This window comes from Asterias amurensis, chromosome 12, assembly GCF_032118995.1.
Source record: "Asterias amurensis chromosome 12, ASM3211899v1".
In the NCBI taxonomy this organism is placed as follows: domain Eukaryota; kingdom Metazoa; phylum Echinodermata; class Asteroidea; order Forcipulatida; family Asteriidae; genus Asterias; species Asterias amurensis.
Window position 1 is genome coordinate 18,487,595 of NC_092659.1, and position 24,505 is coordinate 18,512,099.

Here is a 24,505-nt window from a genome sequence, read left to right on the forward strand (position 1 = left end):
AAATTCAAAACGCACCGGATGTTTCACCAGTTGTAACCGTTGTTGCTATTGTGAGACGTCCTCCGACTCTGTATCAAAAAAGAACAACCTCCAAGCCTTTTTTCGAGTCACCATGAAGTCTTTTACCGTACTGATCTGCTTTGCTGTTGCAGGTAAGCTGAGTATACCCTCAATTAGAATAATTATAACACTTATAAATAGTTCAGATAAAGTTAATTTGGGAAACAAATCTGTCTAAGAAAAAAAATGAAATATTTAAATAGTTCTGGAGTGACATTATAGGAGAGTGTTGGTTTGAGTCGCTGTCTTGACAGTTGTGTCCTGTAAGCAAGACACTTAACCATTTCTTCGTCCAGATTGGACGTAAAGCCGTTGGTCCCGTGTATTGTGTAACACACAAAAAATAACGCAGTGCACTTTTCGAAAAGGGAAGAGGGTTCGCCCCGCTGTTCCTGGTTTGATTGTTGACAGCATATTTCGCCACAGCACCTTGTAAAAAATTACACGATGCATTAAAGGAACAGATCTCATACTTCAAACCGTAGCTCCATATAACTTGCAGGAAAAAATACTGTTCGCTTTGATTCGCCCTTTATAATGGTGTTATAAAGCGTTATAAGAATAATATGATAAAATATATTTAGCAATTCCAATTTAACGTTGAACTTTTTTATTTCTTTTTGTGCAGCCTTCATCCTTATGGAGAACAGTGGAGTCAAAGCCGCTGTAAGTACTAAAATCTTCAGATTTTATTTTATTATTATTTTGTTTTACATAAAATCAAACAAACTGAGAAAAATCAAACAAAAACGAGTAATTTGAATACACAACCGACAGGTTGCTTAAACTTTGTGTATTTCCATTCGGGTCTTTAACAAACTTGGAGATAAGCAAACAATTTGAAAAGGAGCGGTGTTATTTCATTGACCATTTAAAGGCAGTGGACACTATTGGTAATTACTCAAAATTATTTTTAGCATAAATCCTTACTTGGTGACGAGTAATGGGGAGAGGTTGATGGTATAAAACATTGTGAGAAACAGCTCCCTCTGAAGTGACATACTTTTCGAGAAAAAAAAAGTAATTTTTCACGATTTTGAATTCGAGACCTAAGATTTAGAATTGTTAGGTCTCGAAATCAACCATCTAAACGCACACAACTTCTCGTGACAAGTGTGTTTTTTCACAGGTTTATTTTATGCATATGTTGAGATACAATAAGTGAGAAGTCTGGTCTTTGATAATTACCAGTCAAGTGTCTTTAAACTAGTAATTACTATTTCAATAATGTTGAAATTCGCAAATTCTAGAATAAAAAAATTATTGCGATCTATCCTCTATTTCATTATGACTTACTTATATCCCACATAGTTATAAATTAGCAAAATAACTCCTATTTTAAAGGAACGATACAGAATTGGTAAGAAACAAAAATCGTGAAGATCACAGATTTACATAAAACTTACACGGTCTAATGATGATGATAGTAGAAAACATCCCTTGATTTTTGTCTGAAATGTCATAATTCGCGTTTGGAGTTTATCGCTCAGTGAGCGTTTTATTCAATATGTTGGCATCGATGCAATGCAAAATTTGTAATCGGTTTTTCACTATTCTCTCGTGACCCAGATGGCCGATCGATCTTCTACAGGTTTGTCAGTTTATGTATAATGGTGAATTACATAAAGTGCTTACACTGCAAGCAACTGTTTTGTTAGCAAAAACCAAATCTGTAATGTTCCTTTAACATAAGTTTGCAGATGCTATACATTAGTTTTTACTTTTCCTTTCGTTATATCTATTTTTATTTTTTATTTTTACAAGGCGCCTGATTGCAGCGATGTAGACACCGCCGATTGTCCTGCCTTCAATCCTGACGACTTTGTGTGCGCAGACGGGACTACATACATCAACCTGTGCTCCGTATGCAAAGCTATTGCTGATGGCAAGGAATTTAGTGACGTCAAAGATGGTGCGTGCTAACGTTGGCGCATAGACTGGCTACTAGTCATGTTAAAGGATGCTTCCTCTGTGTCTTTTGTATACAGTTACTAAAGTACTACAACTGTATACGAAACTTGTGACTTTAGCCTACAGTTCAAAGGTCGTTAGTTCAAGTTCCACTCTATTCATTTTGTTTTCTTCAAGACCCGAACATTAAAAAAAAATAAAAACACTACTGGATCTTTTTCATTTTCATTTTTATTTATCTTTACGTAAATTATTAAATTATTTTAAATCATTTTTGGTGGGGGGTAATAATCAGTTCCTCTATGTTTTTACCGAACCCAACATAAATCCCATACATAAAATCAAAATAGAGATCATCATATCAACTGATTCTGACGAACCCGACTGTTGAAAGAACATTTTCCTGCAGTGATTGTAACCCAGGAAAATTTACCATAAGCAGACAAAAAATTTGGTTTTGTGGAGTGGGTTTTTTTTGCAAAAAAGAAATACGTAGATTTCCCTGTGATGAATCAATCAGTTAATTGGTTAATAACTTTAATATCTGGCAGTAACTTGCTTGACTATTAGCATCATGACCGAACACAATAGTACTTTTCAATTTCACACACAATTTAATTTACTATTTCAAGACACATTTAAATATTTGTTAAATAATACTGCACTCCAAGATTGTCTTTAGTTAAATCGAGTTTTTCGGTATAACCAACGCTTTTAAATTACTTATGTAATACCAAGTAACTGTTTACGTCAACATCCCTCAGAAATAAATAACGTCAAACAAATTAATCATCAAAGTGCCATGTTTTATTTAGTTGTTGTTGAAAAAAAAATCGGGGGGGGGGGTCTTCCTTCGTCTTCTTTGTTGTTTCCGTTGATGTGTTTACCTTTGTGTTTCTATGGTTTGTCTTTTGATTAATAGCATTGATTAAGAAAACAGTTAATGTATTAACCTGAACTGACTCGTTTAGTATGTAAAAACGTGTCATGCTTAAACCGAGACGAAAATTATTTTCGTGACATTGTTTTACTCATTTTTCAAAAACTACAGCACCTCAGTAGTCATTTCAAGGGAAGCTTTCTACTATCATTATCTCCAAACTGTGTTAATTTAATGTTGTCTTTGGACATTGTGTTTTATGTTGGGGAAAAAAGTTCATAGACCCTTTAATTAAATTACTACCCTTATAATTATTGTATGAAGACTGAAATTGGATGGTAAAAAGCAAGGCCATTATTTATGGGGAAACAAGCAATTAAAATAATATACCTGAAAAAGGGCATCTCGTTAACAAGTATTGCTGGTGTGTCCTTACCAAAATAAGGGGTTTGATTAAAATGTGAATACCATTGATGGCTTGTTATCATTAATAGTCCCTTACAAAAAAATTCCTAACTGTAGACGAAATACCTATAAAACCCTATAGGATTACTCGTTTGGGGTGAAACACGGATACTTTCATCTCGATTTAGAGTAAATTTCGTTCCAACTTCACTCAAAAAGAGTGACACAATGACTTTCACTCTTAAAAGAGCAGCGAAATTGACACCACTTGGGAGATGGAGAGTGACATTATTTGTCACTCTTTTTCATTTAAGGCACTGTACACGTTTGGTAATTACTCAACAATTATTAGCATAAAACCGTACATGGTAACGAGCAACGGAGAGCTTTCGATAGTACAAAACATTTTGAGAAATGACTCGATCCCTCTGAAGTAACGTAGTTTGTATTTTTTTTTTTTTTTTTGGGGGGGGGGGGGGGGGGAGAAAGAGGTATCGCACTAAATTAATTGTAAAATAATTCCTATCTGAAAGCTCAGTGAGAAGACCGGTCTTGGTCATTGATCACTCTTGGGCAATATTATCAAACGTGTTCAGTGCATATAAGAGAGTATAAGGCAAAGAGTTCGGAAGAACACACATCACTAATTTGACTTTCTAAGTATGGAATTTTTTTACAAGGTGTTTGCTCATGACAGTGTGGGAGTTTCATTCCCACTTTGAAACTCCCACTTTGACATTGACTAGTCTACCAGCTTCTTCAACTAAAGCTGGTCGTGCGACTGTTGCTGTACTTTCCTAAATTATTACATGGAATAGTAAATTCTCAAGCAAGGTCAATTGTTTTTCGCACGCAATAAGTGTAAGGAATCCAGGGACCTGTTAAATGGTGGACACCCCTTGGTATAGTTTGTTTAGTTTGGGTTTTTTTACGGGTTGATCAAAGCGGATGTTGGATCAATTATAAACGCACCGTCAACTATAAAAACTCGTTAAATATAACGATTGCCTTAAAAAACTTTCTGGTGTCAATATCCAAGGACTTTGCGCTTTTATTTTACTAGCAAAAGCGATAATCACGAAAACGCCCTCTGTTGTCCATAGAGACAGAGTCCCAGCTTCTCAGATCCAGTGATTCCATTAGATACACTGTATAGTATAGATAAACGTGCACAGTTACTCGAGCTTTCCATCCTGTCAGTGCATGCACGCTCGCTTATACGTGTCCGCCGGACGGTTTTTGCATAGCCCCGGACACGATTGCATATGCAAAAGTGTCCGGAGCGGACAGTATTGCATGGCGGACACAATTGCATCTGACACCGGTCTCTGGCGTTATTCTCGAGCCTCGAAGTGTGACGTCAGATGTTCAGGCTAGGGCAGGTAGTACAAATCACGGCTCGAAATACGCATACCCCACCATACTGCTTCATTCGATACTATAATTATTTCATCTCGAATGAAAAAGTGGTGGCGTGTTACGGAAACATTTCCAGAAGGTGTGGCAGTAGCCCTGGTAGGACGTCAGTCGTGCCACTGCACTCACCTCCTGATTATAAAACTTCTTTACAATGCAAACACAAATTTGACTAAAATTTTCTTTATTTTTTAACTGATTTGAGAAGTTGAAATTTTGTAATGCATTCTTAGTGAACCCTTACTACACTTTCAACGAGTTCACAAATCTAGCAAACTAAATAAATAACCCCAGTTGTCTCATGTCTATACGCCACTAGAGGGCGGTAGAGATCAACGCAACAAAGGTGTTTTTAAGCAAGTCCGTTCAGTACACGTGGATGTGGGAGACTTAAATTTATTTTTCTTTTTTTCCCACAAAATATTAACATCAAGTGAGATAATCAACAATTGTCAATACGGCCTCCATGGAGCTCCGCCTACAAGGAACATGTGAGTAAAATTTCAGCTTCCTCAATAAGGTAAACTATTGAAGTGCTAACTTTTTTGAAATTGTGCGGGACCTTTATACCCACCAGGACTCCGTCGCGTTGTATGGAGGAGTCCATGATTATGTCTCCCATCATGGGGAATAGCGCCCTCTGTTGAACCATCCACCTTCAGCCCATGTTACTTTCCCATTATGGGAACCGTCTCCGATGGACATTTTCCTGGGACACCGAAATTTATCTGATATTAAACTAACGTAAACTCTACTTACCCCAACCCCTTTGCTGTGCGTGGCAAACATCTCCAATCTAATTCTACGTATAGCCTCAGAATGCACCACTCATCTAGCAGACACAGCAAGTGTTGTATATGAACCTCGCACCACGTTCGATAGAAATCCAGAGAGTGGTTCTTGGGGGAGTCCAAACGGTACCTTTTGTTAATCGGCACCAAAAGTTGAATAGGAGAGTGCGCTAAATGCTCAATAAAGGGTCTTTATAGATGTACACCTGACCATTCAGCAACATAAAAGAAAGAATTCACTACTTACTGACATCGCTGGTGGACTGTCTGGCCGCTCTCACAGGTTGACTGTCTGACATGACATGCCAGAATGAAAGACATGCCCTACCAAACAGGCTAATGGCTAAACTGACAGACTGATATAGAGCTACTAAGCACACAAATTTGCTTAGCATGAAATTTTTGCCTTAATAAAAACGGGGTTAATTACCAACCAAATTTCCACGTGATTTTTAGGATAGGCAAACAACAGCTGAATACCAGTTACAAGCATTATGCAACATATGGAAATTTGGTTGGTTGGTTATCCCATTATTATCCTGTTTTTATCAAGGAAAAAAATAATGCTAAGCAAAATGTTGTGCTCAGCAGTTCTATGGAATTGTGCACAGACTGGCTGATGTGGCCTCGATCGGCTGTAAAAAGGAGACACGTGACGAGATTACACCAATCACATGTCAAGAGTCTCTGTGTTTGGTTTTTTAATTTATTTGACACAATTTTTGCACAACATCTCTCTGTTGTACGAGGAAACTAATCCATTAATTACAATACAAAGAACAAGTGTTTACTTCAACAAATCATGACTTTGTTTTGTCTTAGCAAAATGATACATGCTGCTTCCGGATATTCAAATGAGTTTCGTTCGGTATATGTACCTTTGTTTCATTTACCACACTTTTTCACAAAACTATCATGATAAAGGTTTTGTTATACTTTAAACTTACACCATCAACGACACCACTAGCTTGTTTATACATTTTTTACTTTAATAGCAATAAATTTAAATCAGAATTTCCGTCTAAAAAAATACATTACACAATTCGTTGTTTTCAAAGTTCCTTTGCTTTGACTTTTACTTTTTATAAACAATGAAATTTGTACAAGAGCGTTTTGTTATCATGTGGCGGCAATACGCTTACGTAGGTTTGTGAGTTTCAAAGGCTTTAAAAGATAATAATAATAATAATCATGCGACCTTATATCTTGATGACTTAATTAGTTTTCAATCTCTTTAGTATTGTTTGTTTAAAATTATTATATTGACAAAATAGTTCAACTAGACTACTGAAGTATCAAATCGTAATATTATTTCAAAAACTTGCAGTGATCACTATTAATACATTGCACGAGCAGTCCTCCAGAAAGCTACACATTGTAATTGGAAAAAGAATCTGCAAGTGTGTCAACAAACTACACGACAGACTAATGCTCTTTTGTGTACGAGTAAATGGCGAATTCTCTGGGTGCGTTCGTTTAGCTTCCCCGGGTCGACCCCGGTGTGTGGCATTTCTTTACCAGGACAAACGTGTGCACATAATAACCCACATTCGTCCTGGAAACAAAACCCGCCACACACCGGGGTCGACCCAGGGAAACTAAACGAACGCACCTATTATAAACAGCGGACTAGTCTGCGTTGTTAAAAAACAGCTGGTCAACGGCTTTGCCCTGACTAAACTACGTGTCACAAGCGTTGTTTCTTATTAATATTGGTCAGTAAAAATGGGAATTTAATGAATTCATGCGCAGAGTTATTTGAAAAATAATGCTTAGCCAGTTACTAACTGGTTGTGTTAACTAACTTGCTGTTATTTAAACTACGACAAAAATTATACTTACAAATCACATTATGATTTTATCTTGACTGATAAATACACAAAACGGACTCGTTAGCCTTCAAAATTCGTTCCGGTGTATATTTGACTCGTATCGACTAGTCAACTGGGCGAAGTTTCATTGAGCATGTCTTCACGGTTTTGTCATTGTTCCAACCATCCCAGTGCATGCCATCGAGGGTTTCTGTCCCTCCTACATAGTACCGACCGTTTAGGGTAGACACGAAACAGTCGTTGTACCACCACGCCCCATGGTACTTTGTAGCACAACCGATGTTGTCGTTGTCATTTTGTTTATCTTTTGTTGAAAACATCATTCCATTATGCACTAGCCGTGGATTTGGACCATTAAGGAGCGAGTCCCCTGCAGTGCTGTTCTCGTTGTAAGAATCCACGTTGAGCCGAAAGTTTTCTCCAGAAATACGGAAACCTTCATATTCCGACCAGGCTGTCTCATTCAACCAGTTTCCGAAGTCGATTCTCAGCTGCCACATTCCTCCAAACTCAGTCAGATTACGGAGGTTGTCGTTCCCGAGCCAGAACTCACCGTCTAAGTCACCAAAACCAACACGATATTCGACCCAGTTGCGGTAGAAGTCAACGCTACCGTCTTGACGCCTCTGGATGACGATCCATCCTCCGCCGTCAGTCTCCATGTCACAGTACACCTTCAAACCATCACTAAAGCCAGCGGGAAATATTGTAAAGATACCATTCTCTGTATGACCTGCTTCAAGAAGCTTCTTGCAATTGCTGTAACGATGCTCGACCGGGGTTGGTGTATCGGGTAGTGTAGAGGGTTTGGGATCAGGCAGAGAGAGGAGAGGCGTGTCTACATCGGCATCAAAGTACACACTCCCATAGTGTGTCATGAAGAGGTCAGGATACCGAGCCCTGGTAGCATTATTCTGATCACACAAGTGAGTGTCAATGTGGTAATTGACCGATAGGCACTGAGGATCAGCATGGCAATAACTCACACATTGAACATGAGATCGTGTACCAGTCTGCCGGTAGGAAACTTGCCGTAATTCTTTATTTTCGGCAGATAGAAACTCTCGTCCTTGGTGAGACGAACAAGCGATACCAAGAGCATTTATTTCAGACACAGCGAAAAGGAAGAGAACTGTTAGAACCAAAGTTGCCATTTTGTGAGTGCAAACGAAAAACCCTTCTTTTCCTTAGTGGCGTTGTTGGATCTGCTTAAATGATGACTGCACAACCGGTGCACAAACGTGATTTATATTTCAATGGATAACAAGTGACTCAATTATTAAAGGAGTTGTCTGAACATAAATAAATTTGCTTAATTTTATGTACAAATAAAATACAAAGACAAGATTTTACAGTGCTATCTGGGACCGCTTAGTAAAACCTCGGGCACCTCGATTGACCCATACAAATTCTGCCATTTTCAATAATCATGTCTACATCACCAACAAGATCAACGCGCCATCTTCGAAATATTGTACTAGCAGCAGCAGCTGCAGTCCTTTCATAGACGTATAATAACCATTTATCCCATTTGATGTGATTCTTCTTCATAACTAAAGAATGATTTCCAATCGCAAAACGAAATGTCAACTTTGACTTTCCGATTCGCAAAGACAGCATTTACTGAAATATACCATCGGTGTTTTTTGGCGCCAAACTCGAAAGGGATAGTTTCTTTAAGACGGCCCCAAGGTCCCGGTGATGACAATCGACGCAATCGGTGAGCTGTGTCACGTGACTCATAGTGGATATACAAGGAAACAAGCCAAGCAATTAGCGAAGCAATATTCCCCGGAAAACATGAACAATAGGTTTTTCCCAGATCGTTGACCAAGGTCGCCGATGAGGCCTGCCATAGATGTTTTATTTGTTGGTGAATGGAATGAGATTATAATGTTGTCTCCCTAAATTCGGAAATTATAATAGCGGTTTTGAGGCAGACAGAGAGACAGCCGGGTGATGTGTCACCTTACCACTCGGAACGGAAACAAAACTCAGTGAAACAAGTTTCCGGTCAGAACAGTTATTTTAATACTCGTATTTCATTGTGATGTAATACAGTATACAAGAAAGGTGGATATGTACATTTGAAATTGTAAATGACGCGGGGTTTTTTCTTAAGGAACACGTTGCCTTGGATCGGTCGAGTTGGTCTTTGAAAAGCGTTTTGTGACCGTTTATTATAAAATGCACATGGTTAGAAAGATGATGTAAAAGTAGAATACAATGATCTACACAAATCTGCCTCAAAATTTCGTGGTTTTCTTTTTACCTCGTCCAATAACACGGTCGGTCATTATGGGAGTCAAAATTTTGACTCCCATAAATGGCCGACCGTGACAGTTCGCGACGTAAAAAGAAAGCCGTGCAGTTTTGAGAGATACTTGTGTGGGTCATTATATTATACTTTTAAAACATCTTTCTAACCATATACATTTCATAACAAACGGTTTCAAACGCTTTGTATAGACCCACTCGCGACGTAAAAAGAAAACCGTGCAATTTTGAGAGATACTTGTGTGGATCATTATATTCTACTTTTAAAACATCTTTCTAACCATATACATTTCATAACAAACGGTTTCAAACGCTTTTTATAGACCAACTCGTCCGATCCAAGGCAACGTGTTCCTTTAAGTAAAGCCCGGTTCATACTTCCTGCGAATTCGAATGCGATTCGAATTTTGACGTCACAAATTCGCAAAGAATACTTCGAATCAGTTGAAATGTTCTCAACTCTTGCGAAACAATCACAATGTGTCGTAGTAATGTGACGTCAAAATTGGTATCGCATTTGCAGGAAGTATGTACCGTGCTTTATACCCATTGAAAAACACTTGGTAATTGTTGGGTGTTTTCAAAAGGTATAGAAACGTCTTTTTGTTCCTTCTGTTTTCTCACTTTTTTTGACAATTTTTTTTAACACTATATTATACAAAGAACATTCTGGTAAAAGGTAAATATTGATATTAAAGTGCCTGCTATACTCACTACTCAGCTGCTCGAAAGCTTATAATTAATTTGTGCATCATGCAACATTTATTATGTAAACAAGTTCAAAGTGAAACAACTTTACAAATTTGAAAGACTGTCTTTCGTCTAAAGCAAAAATATTATGAACTTCAAGTAAATGTGACTAGGTAATTGGTTGCACAAATCCAAGAACAACTATTATTTTCACACAAAATGCGGCAGTATTTTTACAGCAGCAGAAATGTTTCGAGTAAATAATACTTTTTGTCTTGGATTTATAAAACAAAAGCCTTTCGATTTTTTTTTTTAAGATATTAAAACTAGACCACCCTAAAACCGAAACTCACCAAATCTTAAGGCACAACTCACCAAGTAAACTTGAATAAACAATATAAGTTATTAAAGCCATTGGACACTTTTGGTAAACAGTATTGTCCAAGGACCAACACTTCGTGTATCACAACTTCTATATCAAATAACAAACCTGTGAAAATTTAGGCTCAATCAGTCATCGGAGAAGGGAGAAAATAACGGGAAAACCAACTCTTGTTTCCGCACCTTTCGCCGTGTCATGACATGATTGTGTTTAAAATAAATCCGTAATTCTCGATATCGAGAATTGATATTGTTTTATGTTTTCTCAAAAAGTAAAGCATTTCGTGGAATAATTTCAAGAGAAGTATTTCACCATTACCTTATGTAAACCCTGTAAGTTATTTGTAAATCTGTTCCGAATGTGTCCAATGGCTTAAAACTGATGCCTTACATTTTGAACAATTTCACAATTTAACGTAAATTAGCAACAAGCTTTTAATGTGGACACAAAAATAGGAGTGCGATGTTGGGTTGTACTTCGAATTTCTTACCCCAAAGCAAATAAATCCCTGATTATGTTTGTAATGACAATAAAATATTAAATATTCTGCGGGGATATAATTATGATAATTATTTTGTATTTTGAGCATTGGTCATGATGTTGAAAAGGTGAGTCTTTAAAAAAACAAAGTTAACTACAATGCTTTTTTAAGGCTCAATCATAATATAACTAGAATCAAAATTACAACAGCGGAGAAGTTCCAAAACGGTACACCAACTCAATTTATAAATCAAAAAGTGTCAAGAATTCTTACAACTCTTTAACTCGTCTGATTGGCACAAATAACAGGTTCACAAAAACAACTGTGTTTTTTTACAAACTGTCTTAAAACGTGGGTTATATTCATCTTGAGCAACTACGCAACAAAAAACAGCTGAACCTGCATACTGAAAAAAACATCAAAATAGATAGCATTGAATTTTATGGTTTTATAATTGTGATATTGAGTTTTTTTATTGACTGCTTAGTCTTTAAGTTATTTTAAATGATTGTATTTGATTTATGCTAATAGTAAAACATGAGATGAGCTCTTAATAAAAAAATACATATTTCCACATCTTTGAATAGATACTAGCCTCTCCTCTGATCGCATTTTACCAGTAAACTTTATATCCTAGTTCACGATGAGAATAGCGAACCGCTCTCGTTCATAACTTTAACTTTAAGATATAAGACGGATTTTAATGTCACAAGTCTTCAGTGACTCGTTACTGTTCCAAGTGTTCCATGTTACATAATCCCACAGCGCAACATCCTCTCGGGTTGTCCTACGTGGGTAGTACCTACCGTTCAGATTACACTGGATGCAGCTGTTGTAACACCACGCCCCATGGTATTTTACGGCACAACTACCACTAACCCAGTTGTCATCGTCTTTGTCTTTCGTGGAGAACATCATGCCATTATATTTGTACAGCTCTTTTATGTCGTTAAGTATAGCATCCCCCGCAGTGCTTCTGTCGTTGTACGAATCCACGTTAAGCAGAAAGTTCTCTCCAGAAATACGGAAACCGTCATATTCCGAACAGACTGTCTTATTTAGTCAGTTTCCCAAGTCAAATCTTATCTGCCAGATTCCTAATGATTTATTTCAGTCAGACCGCGGAGGTTGTCGTTCCCGAGCCAAAACTCAACGTCCAAGTCGCCAAAACCAACACGATAGTCGACCCAGTTGCGGTATTTCATCTTGACTGATGAATACACAAAACGGACTCGTTAGCCTTCAAAGTTCGTTTTAATGTACGTTTGACTCGTATCGACTAGTCAACTGGGCGAAGTTTCATTGAGCATGTCTTCACGGTTGTGTCATTGTTCCAACCATCCCAGTGCATGCCATCGAGGGTTTCTGTCCCTACTACATAGTACCGACCATTAAGGGTAGACACGAAACAGTCGTTGTACCACCACGCCCCATGGTACTTTGTAGCACAACCGATGTTGTCGTTGTCATTTTGTTTATCTTTTGTTGAAAACATCATTCCATTATGCACGAGCCATGGCTTTGGATCATTAGGGAGCGAGTCCCCTGCAGTGCTGTTCTCGTTGTAAGAATCCACGTTGAGCCGAAAGTTTTCTCCAGATATACGGAAACCTTCATATTCCGACCAGGCTGTCTCATTCAACCAGTTTCCAAAGTCGAACCTCAGCTGCCACATTCCTCCAAACTCAGTCAGATTACGGAGGTTGTCGTTCCCGAGCCAGAACTCACCGTCCAAGTCGCCAAAACCAACACGATAGTCGACCCAGTTGCGGTAGAAGTCCACGCTACCGTCTTGACGCCTCTGGATGACGATCCACCCCCCGCCATCAGTCTCCATGTCACAGTACACCCTCAGACCATCACTACAGCCAGCAGGAAATATTGTGAAGATACCATTCTCGGTATGACCTGCTTCAAGAAGCTTCTGGCAACTGCTGTTACTTGGTGTCGCGGGTGGTAATCACTGCAAAATGAACTTCAATTTGTAATTTTGTTTGGACAAACTGTCTGAAAAGTAGGCCAAAGTTAACTTTGTAAAAAGGCGAACAACGAGACAAGAGCCATTTTACAGCCGACTAATATTGGTTGGCAACATAATACGCGCTGACCATAGCAAATAGTTCTTAACAAGTTTTGCTTTTAAGAAATAAGACGGATTTTCATCTCACAAGTCTTCAGAGAATCTTTATTGTTCCATGTGTTCCATTTAATATAATCCCGTTCACTATCGTCATTGGTTATCCTACGTGAGTAGTACCTACTGTTTAGATTACACTTGAAGCAGTCGTTGTACCACCACGCCCCATGGTATCTTACGGCACAACCATCTTCGTCATTATCATTTTGCTTGTCTTTCGTGGAGAACATCATGCCATCGTGTTTGTACGACGCGTAGACATGTAGGGTAGCGTCCCCTGCAGTGCTGTTCTCGTTGTAAGAATCCACGTTGAGCCGAAAGTTTTCTCCAGAAATACGAAAACCTTCATATTCCGACCAGGCTGTCTCATCTAACCAGTTTTCGAAGTCAAACCTTATCTGCCAGATTCCTACTGATTTATTTTCAGTCAGACCGCGGAGGTTGTCGTTCCCGAGCCAGAACTCACCGTCCAAGTCACCAAAACCAACACGATAGTCGACCCAGTTGCGGTAGAAGTCCACGCTACCGTCTTGACGCCTCTGTATGACGATCCATCCCCCGCCATCCGTCTCCATGTCACAGTACACCCTCAGACCATCACTAAAGCCAGCGGGAAATATTGTGAAGATACCATTCTCTGTATGACCTGCTTTAAGAAGCCTCTTGCAATTGCTGTAACGATGCTCGACTGGGGTTGGTGTATCGGGTAGTGTGGAGGGTTTGGGATCAGGCAGAGAGAGGAGAGGCGTGTCTACATCGGCATCAAAGTACACACTCCCATAGTGTGTCATGAAGAGGTCAGGATACCGAGCCCTGGTAGCATTATTCTGATCACACAAGTGAGTGTCAATGTGGTAATTGACCGATAGGCACTGAGGATCAGCATGGCAATAACTCACACATTGAACATGAGATCGTGTATCAGTCTGCCGGTAGGAAACTTGCCGCAATTCTTTATTTTCGGCAGATAGAAACTCTCTTTCTAATTGATGACCACACGACAGTATTTCTGAAGCTGTAATTGTTGTGCCCAAATAAAGAAACACAATAGATGCTACGAATAATAAAACAAGTTTTGGGGAGCAAAGTCTTGCCTCCTCCATGGTTACCGATGTTCATCCGCCCAAGCTCAGTTGAAAGCATGCATGGACACCAGTCAAGTTCTGTCCCATGCGATGCGGGCAAAGGCCAGGCCCGCCTCGGTTATGCTTTAAAAACGGACGGCGTCTTCCGTGCAGTGTCGTGGGAGACGGAGCTCCGCTAGCACCCAATAGCAGTCCCCTACAAAGGCATCCGACTCCGTACTTTACAACTGCATGTACATCCTAGTTATGTATTCTCAAGCAAACATCTGTTTTTGAATTGGTTTAAAGCATAATATTTTTTGAAGAAATCTGGTAAAAATGCAAGAGTCATCAAGCAAACACCGACAATTTGATAGTCGAAGATAATATCACAGCGATTTTATTATGGTGTCACTGATCTCAGATGCGAAGCAATGGAAATGGCGTTCTTGTCGCAGAGCGCAGAGCTAGAGTCCAACGGTAGCGTGGCTCTGATTGGCTGATTAGATGTAGGTTGAAACAGCAACCCCTATCCTTTGAAATTGTTTTTCTACATCATTTGAGAAACTCAACGGAATAATTAGTTTAGCGCGTGTTTAATATTGCTTCCCAGTAGGTGTACGCTCTATTTAAGACGTTGATTGACAAGACCTTCGGCCGCCCTCCGTGAACGTGGTCTTGACCGAACGCCTTTATACCGTATAATCAATACAGTTTGTTTGCAGTCCTGTCAATTTGGAGCCGTCAACTCGTGTATTTATAGCACCCCGTTCCAATTGACCGCGTCATGTGCATCGGAGCACAGCAAAATAATTACCCGCCGCTTTTGAGATTCCTCAGAAACGGGTCAAATAATTGTTTGCAAATTTCACGTAATTATCGCAAGTATCGCTGAAGGACTATGATATTAATTTTGTTTTTTCTATACTCGTTTTTTTTTTTTTTTTAGAAACTTGTGTTTGTGTCTCTGCCATTATTATGCCTGCACATCACGCGTCAAGAACCCGACTGACAACACTAAGCCAACAATTCTGATGAGCCGCTGTTGCTCATAAAAGGTTGGGTTTTTTTAACTTAAATTCCATTCAAAGGAAATGGACACCATTGGCAATCACTCATCAAAATAGTTATAAGCAATATAACTTACTTGGTAAAAAGCAATGGAGAACTGTTGATAATACAAAACATTGTGAGAAACGGCTCTCTCCCTGTGAGTAACGTAGTATTTTTGAGAAAGATGTAATTTGTCACCCAAAACAATACAAGACTTCGGGCCATTTGAGTCTTAGGCATCATTCTGAAAGCACAAAGATTTTGTTCAACAAGGGATGTCTTTTATTTCATTAACCTCTTGCAACTTCGATGACCTGTTAAAAGATTTCTGTTTTGGGGAAGCACCTTGTGATAATACTGCGGCCGATTTCACGAAACGCTAGGATTAATTCTATCTCGAGTTAGGACGAGTAACTCGTACTTAGGATCAATCTTAAGGTCTGCATGCTACATTGCAGGGTTGGGACTCGTCCTAAGTCCTAAGATTAATCTTAAGTTAGGAAGAGTTTGGTGAAATCGACGGCTGGTCTTTGACAAAGACCAGCCGTGTACAGCACCTATGGCAGAAGAATATGTTGCCCCCCCCCCCCATAAGGAAAAAGCCCGGTTCATACTTCCTGCGAATGCGAATGCGAAGCGAATGTTGACGTCACAAAAATCGCAACGAATATTCGCAGAAATTGCCCTCCGGGCAACTCACTTGCGAATATCGCTGCGAAAGGATCGTTGTGACGTCAAATGCACGTCAAATTTGCTTCGCATTCGCATGAAGTATGGACCGGGCTAAACTCTGTACAAACTTCTTTTGATAGCGCCCTCTTTTGAATCATCCTCTTAAGCCCATATTAATTTTCCTTTAGGGGGACCGGAGAATTAACAAATAAAGCAGACAATGCCATAAGCCTTTTTGATGTATGGTGGCCACGTGCACTGTTTGGTTTGAGTGTATAGACGATGTGACCTCTGACGTCACACGAAAACCATTACATGATTCGCGCGCATACCGCCGGGCAAAACCTTTGTGTTTTGGCAGCCAGCTAGAAAGTGTACGCAATCTTACTATGACTACGCAACTCCGTGCCCGGCGAAACATGACGTATATAGTGTTTTGTCAACAGAGGGCGGTTTGAATGTAAACATAGGTCACATGGTCTATACACACAATTTACCAAAACTTTAAAGTACTGTAGCTTTGTGTCCGCCATATCTCAAAGAGGCTTATTCGTTTTGTTGAACTTGACACACGGTATAGTATTGTTGGGGCACATGGCTCATTTTTTTTCTGCAAATATTTCTTTGCGAGGATCAAACCATTATAACTATGAAGCATTTACTTAATAATTATAATTTATAAATAATGAATTTGTCCATCAATGGTAGGCCTTTATATGTTAATTGAAACTGTTTTATTTTACGAGTAAACAGACGAATAAAATTATTCGGTTGATTAAGGACAAAAAACAATACTTGTTAACGAGATGCCTTTTTCAGGTTTAATTTATTTTAACTGCTTGTTAGTAATGGCCCTGTATTTTACTATCCAATTTCAGTTTTCATACAAGATAAGGGTAGTCATTTTGGCTGTTAGCCAAACACCGATGTGTGTTAGCACTGTATACTCTAGCCCTGGCGGAAACACACCAAGTGAGAAGACTGGTCTTGGACAATTAATGTTCATTATTTTAAAGCAATATCACGACCTTTGCGGGGGTCAAAATCAGTTGAAATGATAATCATTTTATTTGGATGTAATTTGTGTTTCGGCTTTCAGTTGGGTTCAGTAAAATATTAGAGGAAATGATTAATATCCCCCACCAAAAATAATTTAAATAATAATGAACTAAATAAAAATAATAATTATCAAGTAATAAACTACAAGGGAAACTGACTGTTAATTATTATCATTATTATTACTAAAATTAAATGCATTTTGTAATGCCGTGTTAAGTATTGACAGTGGAAATAAAAATTATGGGGAATTGAATGATATTTTGTTTAGTGTATACTTACGACGGCTTTGACGCCACTGAACTTCATTAGGACGAAATCTGCAAAGAAAAAACATTTCAACGTTTAATTGGACTTAATAATTATAATTTATTATATTTACTATTCCTATATGACTTTATAACACCATTATAAGGGGCGTATCAAAGCGAACAGTATTTTTCCTGCAAGTTATATGGAGCTATGATTTGAGGTATGAGACCTATTCCTTTAATGCATCATTTAATGGTTTACCGGGGACTGATGGCATAATATGCTGTCAATCAAACCAGGAACAGCGGGGCAAACCCCCTTCTCTTTCGATAAAGTGCACTGGGTTCTTTCACGTGCGTTACAAATCACACCGGACCAACGGCATTACGTCCTATCTGAAGGACGAAGCAATGGTTAGTGTCTAGACTGTCAAGACACACCAAAACTATTTTAATTGTTTTGTTTTCCTTAGAAATAGTGATTTTGTTCACATACACTTTATCTGAACTATTTATAACAATAAAGTGTTCTAATTGTTTTAATGGGGGTACATTCAGCTTACCTGCAACAGCAAAGCAGATCAGTACGGTAAACGACTTCATGGTGATTTGAAAATAGGCTTGGAGGTTTTTCTTTTCGATACAGTCGGGGGACGTCTCACAAAAGCAACGACAGTTACAACCTTACTGGCGAAACGTCTTGTGCGTTGTGAGCCGTGTGGGTCACGTGACTGTGGGGGACTCGTATAATAGAAAGTCACGTGAACTGACTGGAGAAAACTTTTATTCTTAAAATTATTTTGAGTAATTACTAATAGTGTCCACTGCCTTTAAATGATTAAGGAGGAAAAGAACAACTTGATATAAAGGAATTACATGTAAGTTTCTGAACCAGACGGTACCGGCATTTTGAGAAACCGAATACTTTTAATTTTATTCTTTTATTTCGTGCCGAAATACCTCCACTATTATTTTTATTTTTTATTGCGTTCTTTAAGTTTTTTTTATATTAATTTATTCATCGCTTCATGCTGTTTTCATTTATTTCTTGTTTGCATACCATGGACGACTGAACTTTATAGTAATGTTCTCTTTTATTGCAAAGTATTTTCATTTTTTCACCCATTTTTTAATTGGTTTAATCTATTTTAATATTTTTTTCCTGGTACGATGGCGACACTCCCCATCGCATAAAATAAAAGAACTACGCACAAGTTTTGCTTTCTTTGCTAACAAAGTTGCTGGCAGTTTAAAGGACTCGATAAAGGAATTACATGTAAGTTATTGAACCAGACGGTACCTGTATTGTGTCCGCCATGCAATACTATCCGCTCCGGACACTTTTGCATAATGCATCTTGTCCGGGGCTATGCAAAAACCGTCCGGTGGCTGTACATGATGTGCACGCGTAAGCGTGCGTGCATACACTGATCCGATGCAGCATGAATATTCACGTATTTTATGATTGCAGCGAATACCTAACGGCCACACATTTCCCATGTTATTCATGACATGCACTTATAGCTTGCAAAAAAAAATGGCGAACGTGTTCCGTTGACCAAGAGCGTAAATTAAATTTACTGCAAGGACGGTTTTGCACGGGACAGACACAACTGCATTTGCAGATGTGTTCGGCCAGACACAATTGTATTATGCAGCAGCGTCTGGGCGGACACGATTGCATAATGCAAAACCGTCCGCGGGACATAATTGCATATGCAATAATGTCCTCCGGATAGTATTACATTTGAGGACATAATTGCATATGCCATATTGTCCTCTGGATAGTATTGCATAGAGGAAATTATTGCATATGCAATTATGTCCTCTGGACAGTATTGCATAGAGGACATTATTGCTTATGCAATACTGTCCTGCATAGAGGACATAATTGCATGCGACACCGGTATTTTGAGAAACCGTATATTATTATTCATTTATTTTTTATTTCGTGCTAAAATACCTTCATTATTATTATTTTGTTTTTTGCGTTCTTTTAATTTTATTTTGTATTAATTTTATTCATGCTGTATTTTTCATTTATTCCTCGTTTTTATATCATGGACGACTAAACTTTATTGTACTGTAATTTTTTATTGCAGAGTATTTTCATTTTTCCCCTGTTAATGGTATTAACTTTTTCGTTTGTTTTTATCTTGATACGATGGCGATACGGGAAATCGTTTCCTCGGGGGAACTAAAAAAAAAAAAAAAAAAAAAAAATTCCCAAAGTATATGTTGTTTTGATATCCGAAATGAAATGGAAGGAAGGAATTGATGTTCATTTTATCATTATCAACTTGTGAATTGATTGAAGATGTGGTGCTTGTAATACAGGACCAACGAGGTCATTACACAATATTATAAATGTTAAAAAATCTTAAAACTTTTACTACACGTTATTTAATTGTATCTATCAAAGTGTTCCACTTAAAGTGGAAGTAAAACAATGCTTTCAACAGATACTGGTAACTGACAAGTCAAACAGAAATCTCATTTCAGACTGTATAAGAATTAGGACTCGTTCTAACTTAGGAGATAATATTACTGACTTTTGCTAGTCCTACGTTATAGACTAGTATAACTCGTCCAAACTTGAGATAAAACACCTTGACGGGAGGCTACGACTTTTTTTATAAACAAAATAAAAAATAATGCCCAACAGTTGGTGGCGTGCTTTCAAATAACAGATGGCATAAAAACTAAACAGACCAGCACACGCACACAAATTTTGTCGAGTCGCCACTATGAGTTAACTTTTTGAGCGGTAAATGTTTCAAAATGAGTGGAAAACCTGTAATTCACATCGACGTAGTGAGTGACATCATATGTCCATGGTGTTGGGTCGGGAAACGGAGACTTGAAACTGCTATAAATCAATACAAAGGTCGGTATGTATGTACACAATTAGTAATCTATTCTAATTAATTACAATCCTAAAAACTCATTTGGTAACGAGTAATAACGGGGAGAGGTTGATGGATAACTTTCCGTATGGCGCCACCACTTTTTCACTCATTTTTACAAAAAGAGATATCTCATTGAGGTAAATTAGATACTATATTATTTTACATCGAATGAAAAAGTGGTGGCGCCATACGGAAACTTTTCCGAGGAGGCAACCTGGCTGTGTTACACTACCTGTCATCTTGATCATTCATATATTATTATTTGCAAGAAGTTTTAATCAGGTATATATATGTTCCAATCTCTCCACAGATAAATATGACTTTGTCGTTCGTTGGGAGCCTTTTCTACTCCGACCAGGAACCCCGGAGGATGGCACCCCCAAGCCACCTGGATTCCCTAGTGCCAGGTAAGAAGGATGCCACAAAGGTTCAAAGAAAACACTGCTTTACAGATTTCTATGGCATACTTCAAGGTAATCTCTGAAACCGAAAGTTTAAGGGTACTATGTCGTCATGATCAAAGTAGGCCAGTGGGTGTATGGAATTATGAACTTTCACCCAGTTACTACAAGTGCGCCCTCCCTCAGGCCCCACCAACATCAAAGAGACCATGCACGCACCTGCTGTACCGACCACACAACCCCTTTAAAATAAACTCTGCCGAAAAAAAACAAAAGAGAAAATAGAATTAGCTGACATTGCAAACTGCTTTAGGACCTTTGCTATAGGCCTAACAGCAAAAATTAGTTAATGGACTGACGTTTCGACCCTAGCAGAGTCTTTCTCAAAGGCTAAATGACAACACAACACACATGAACAGGAAACTATGGAGTCTTTCTTGAAGGCCAAATGACAACACAACAAACATGAACGGGTAACTGATGTTTGTTTGTTGTGTTGTCATTTGTCCTTCGAGTAAGACTCTGCTAGAGTCAAAACTTAAGCCATCAAGTTGATTTTTTAAATCTTGAAAAGGCGTAATTCCTTTGGTTGCAGTGCGCTTCAGCGCATTCGGGAAGCCGGGAAGGCTGTAGGCATTGACTTTACTTTAAAGAGTGACAGAATACCGAGAACAGTTCTTGCTCATACTCTCCTGGAGTTTGCGAAGGAGACCGACGGAGGCAACAAACAGAATGATCTACAGGAGGCCATCTTTAAGGTAAACCAAAAATATTTTTTTTTAAATATTTTTGTTTATTTCAAAGGGTGTCATGGCCGAGTGGTTTAGAGCATCAAATTCAAGTTCTGGTGGCTAAGTCATTGGGTTGCTGGTTCGAATCCCAGTCATGACACTTGGGTCCTTGAGCATGAACTGCTTTTCAATAATTCATTCTCTTTACCAAGGGAGTATAAATAGCTAACCCACAAGGATAAAAGCTGATATTGTGTTTGAAAAAGCTCTCGGATCGCAATGGCAGCCTGGGTCTGTATACTCCCCAGGGAGACGAGAAAGATGACAGGAATGTTATTGGCCCGGCATCCAGGGCACTAATGTAAAGTACATTGATACGTTGTTGTAAAATACGCTAAATAAGAACTTATTTCTATCATCACTAACACTTAGCTTTGCACCTCTTCATGTAGGGGTTCTTTACTGATGGTCTTTTACCAGATGAAGAAAACCTTTTGATGTTTGCTCAAGCCGTGGGTCTAGATACCGAGAAGGCTAGAACCTTCATCCGAGATGACGCTCATCAGAAAGAGACGTTCAACAGAGCGGTCAACTGGTCACAGCAAGGGGTGACAGGTGAGGTTTTATTCAGTAGGGCTCAGTGTGTATGTCTCATGACCTGGACCGAATTTTGTAGAGCTGCTTAACGGCACTGGACACTATGGTAGTCACTGTTAGCATAAAAACTTACTTGGGTACTGAGCAATGAGCAACAGAGAGTTGTTGATGGTAATAAAGCATTGTTTAAAAAAACATTCCAGTGAAGTAGCAGAGTTTTTTTTGAGAAAGAGTTAATTTCTCACTCAAATAATATTATTTAAAAACTTTAGGCTTGAAGCATTTTTATCTAAAGTATCTAAATGCACAAACAATTGTGCAACAAGGGTGCTTTTTTTTATTTCATTATTCTCTTGTCACTTCGATGACCAATTAATTACATTAATTGAGTCCAATTTTGCAAAGAGTTGTTATTTTATGCATGTTGGTATACACCAAGTAAGAATACTGGTCTCGGACAACTATCAGCGTCTTTAAAGGAACACGTTGCCTTGGATCGGTCGAGTTGGTCTTTGAAAAGCGTTCTATAACCGTTTGTTATAAAATCGGTATGGTTAGAAAGATGTTGTAAAAGTAGAATACAATGATCTACACAAATATGCCTCGAAATTGCGTGGTTTTCGTGTTAGCTCGTCGACAAACACGGTCGGCCATTTATGGGGGTCAAAAACTTGACTCCCATAAATGGCCGACCGTGTTAGTCCGCGACGTAAAATGAAAACCGTACAATGTTGAGTGCTACTTGTGTGGATCATTGTATTCTACTTTTAAAACATCTTTCTAACCATATGCATTTCATAACAAACGGTTTCAAACGCTTTTCATAGACCAACTCGTCCGATCCAAGGCAACGTGTTCCTTTAAGCAGAGAATTATGCTGGACAATATTCTGCCACAATTTTGTGAAAGTAAAAAACCACCAGGGTTTACTGTCACCAAGAATTAAAAATAATTTTTGTTTTATGTTTTAGGTGTTCCGATGTTCTTCATGAATGGACACGCGACATTCTCAGGAGCTCAGGATATCGGTATTTTCAGTCAAGCTTTTGACCATGCAGTGACCAAGAATTCAACGCAAAAATCTGAGTTCCCTGCAAATATGTAGACAGCTTTTTTCCTTGTTTCTTAATTTCAGTTTCGGGTGACAGACACTTTGTATAATACTTAAGAGGTTCATTGCCTTCAAATCATTCATAATTGTGATGTAAGAATTACTCCTCAAATTATTTTGTAATGCATTAAAGACACTAGACACTGTTGGTAATTGTCAAAGACCAGTCTTCTCACTTGGTGTATCTCAACATATGCATAAAATAATAAACCTGTGAACATTTGAGCTCGATTTGTCATCGGAGTTGTGAGATAACTATGAAATAAAAAACACCCTTGTCACACGAAGTTGTGTGCTTTCAGATGCTTGATTTCGAGACCTCAAATTCTAAACTTGTGGTCTCGAAATCAAATTCGTGGCAAATTACTTCTTTCTCGAAAAATACGTCACTTCAGAGGGAGCCGTTTCTCACACTGTTTTATACTATCAACCTCTCCCCATTACTCGTTACCAAGTGAGGTTTTATGCTAAAAATTATTTTGAGTAATTACCAATAGTGTCCACTGCCTTTAAAACACAATGGAGTAAAATATAATTTTTATTCTGGAAACTTTATCAGTAAATTATGAGGGTGATCATTTTGTGGACACAGCAAATCGACATTTCTTTTGTTGATAAACAAATAGTCTTGATTGGCATGGACGGCCAAATTAGTAAAACACTCATTCGCATTAACAGATGGTTAACCAAATTCAACACTTTCTGCAAACTTTCAATTGGTAAAATACATCTCATCATAAGCTTTTAATAAAACCAACGTAATTTTTGAATAGGTTGGTAACATTGTTACAAACAATGGCGATTTTTTTCATTTGCATTTATGTCTTTCCTTAGTTTCCCAACCTGGGTTGGCAAAAACTCGGGCTGTGACGTGGCAAAAGAAAGGTGTATAATGGTTTAAAGAAATTGTAGAATTTACAAACAAAAACCAACACAATTTCAAGGGATATTATGTAAATCATCTTATCATCCCATAGTTTTGATTGTAATTTTATAAAAGTTAACAAATTGTTGGTGTATTTATAATAAAAGTTATAATAAAAGAGTATTTTTGTTGTTGAGATATTTTCATAGATATAAAAAAAACAAAAGACTAAACTTTTGCGACAATGGTGTTCTATTCTTCCATTATTCTACCCTCGCAACTTCGACGACCATTTTTTTAACAGCGGAAAGGTTGATGTTATTTTCTTATCACTGTAAAAATAAACTTTTAGATAAACGAACTTAAAAATCTAAACTTGGGTGCAAGAGCTCATTAAACAAATAGGTTCCTATTTAATTTATATCACTGTGATGTAATAATGTGCAAGAAATATTTACATGTACCGAGTATGCTGTACTAAAATAAAATGAAGCTTGATTTAATAATACAAAATAATTACACCAGCAACAAAT

The 24,505-nt window shown here is 38.1% G+C and overlaps 4 protein-coding genes and 1 pseudogene across 5 annotated transcripts; 2 read left to right on the top strand and 3 right to left on the bottom strand.

The window, feature by feature from the left end:
- LOC139945134 (uncharacterized) lies at positions 1-2,760 on the top strand. The gene is made up of 3 exons (XM_071942411.1): positions 1-152; positions 689-726; positions 1,825-2,760. Exons 1-3 carry the CDS (start codon positions 113-115, stop codon positions 1,981-1,983), a joined length of 237 nt encoding a protein of 78 aa, XP_071798512.1. The 5' UTR covers positions 1-112; the 3' UTR covers positions 1,984-2,760.
- A 2,274-nt stretch (positions 2,761-5,034) lies between these two features.
- Positions 5,035-24,471, top strand: LOC139945601 (uncharacterized protein YwbO-like). 2 transcript variants are annotated; one of them, XM_071943009.1, is made up of 5 exons: positions 5,035-5,163; positions 20,578-20,674; positions 21,264-21,426; positions 21,852-22,014; positions 22,968-24,471. In XM_071943009.1, the coding sequence occupies exons 1-5, from the start codon at positions 5,139-5,141 to the stop codon at positions 23,099-23,101; spliced, it is 582 nt and encodes a 193-aa protein (XP_071799110.1). In that variant the 5' UTR covers positions 5,035-5,138; the 3' UTR covers positions 23,102-24,471. The 2 variants fall into 2 exon arrangements, with proteins under 2 accessions (XP_071799110.1, XP_071799109.1); XM_071943008.1 differs by lacking the exon at positions 5,035-5,163 and adding an exon at positions 20,061-20,245.
- On the bottom strand, positions 7,116-8,466 carry LOC139945448 (ficolin-3-like). Its single transcript, XM_071942802.1, has one exon. The coding sequence runs from the start codon at positions 8,447-8,449 to the stop codon at positions 7,400-7,402; it is 1,050 nt and encodes a 349-aa protein (XP_071798903.1). The 5' UTR covers positions 8,450-8,466; the 3' UTR covers positions 7,116-7,399.
- On the bottom strand, positions 12,223-12,962 carry LOC139945331 (ficolin-1 pseudogene; annotated as a pseudogene).
- Positions 13,265-17,961, bottom strand: LOC139945332 (ficolin-2-like). Its single transcript, XM_071942683.1, has 3 exons — positions 17,922-17,961; positions 17,386-17,427; positions 13,265-14,277 (listed from the first exon to the last, which is right to left on the bottom strand). The coding sequence occupies exons 1-3, from the start codon at positions 17,959-17,961 to the stop codon at positions 13,265-13,267; spliced, it is 1,095 nt and encodes a 364-aa protein (XP_071798784.1).
- Positions 24,472-24,505: the final 34 nt, after the last annotated feature.

What these genes read in the sequence shown, in the direction of transcription:
- LOC139945134 (XM_071942411.1), top strand. Translation starts at nt 113, where the DNA reads ATGAAGTCTTTTACCGTACTGATCTGCTTTGCTGTTGCAG. An exon ending in GATCTGCTTTGCTGTTGCAG is followed by an intron (nt 153 to 688) that starts GTAAGCTGAGTA and finishes CTTTTTGTGCAG; the next exon opens with CCTTCATCCTTATGGAGAAC. An exon ending in ACAGTGGAGTCAAAGCCGCT is followed by an intron (nt 727 to 1,824) that starts GTAAGTACTAAA and finishes TATTTTTACAAG; the next exon opens with GCGCCTGATTGCAGCGATGT.
- LOC139945448 (XM_071942802.1), bottom strand. Translation starts at nt 8,449, where the DNA reads ATGGCAACTTTGGTTCTAACAGTTCTCTTCCTTTTCGCTGTGTCTGAA.
- LOC139945332 (XM_071942683.1), bottom strand. Translation starts at nt 17,961, where the DNA reads ATGAAGTCGTTTACCGTACTGATCTGCTTTGCTGTTGCAG. An exon ending in GATCTGCTTTGCTGTTGCAG is followed by an intron (nt 17,428 to 17,921) that starts GTAAGCTGAATG and finishes TTTTCTTTGCAG; the next exon opens with ATTTCGTCCTAATGAAGTTC. An exon ending in TGGCGTCAAAGCCGTCGTAA is followed by an intron (nt 14,278 to 17,385) that starts GTATACACTAAA and finishes CAACAATTACAG; the next exon opens with CTTCAGAAATACTGTCGTGT.
- LOC139945601 (XM_071943008.1), top strand. Translation starts at nt 20,140, where the DNA reads ATGAGTGGAAAACCTGTAATTCACATCGACGTAGTGAGTGACATCATA. An exon ending in TGCTATAAATCAATACAAAG is followed by an intron (nt 20,246 to 20,577) that starts GTCGGTATGTAT and finishes ATCTCTCCACAG; the next exon opens with ATAAATATGACTTTGTCGTT. An exon ending in GTCACAGCAAGGGGTGACAG is followed by an intron (nt 22,015 to 22,967) that starts GTGAGGTTTTAT and finishes TTTATGTTTTAG; the next exon opens with GTGTTCCGATGTTCTTCATG.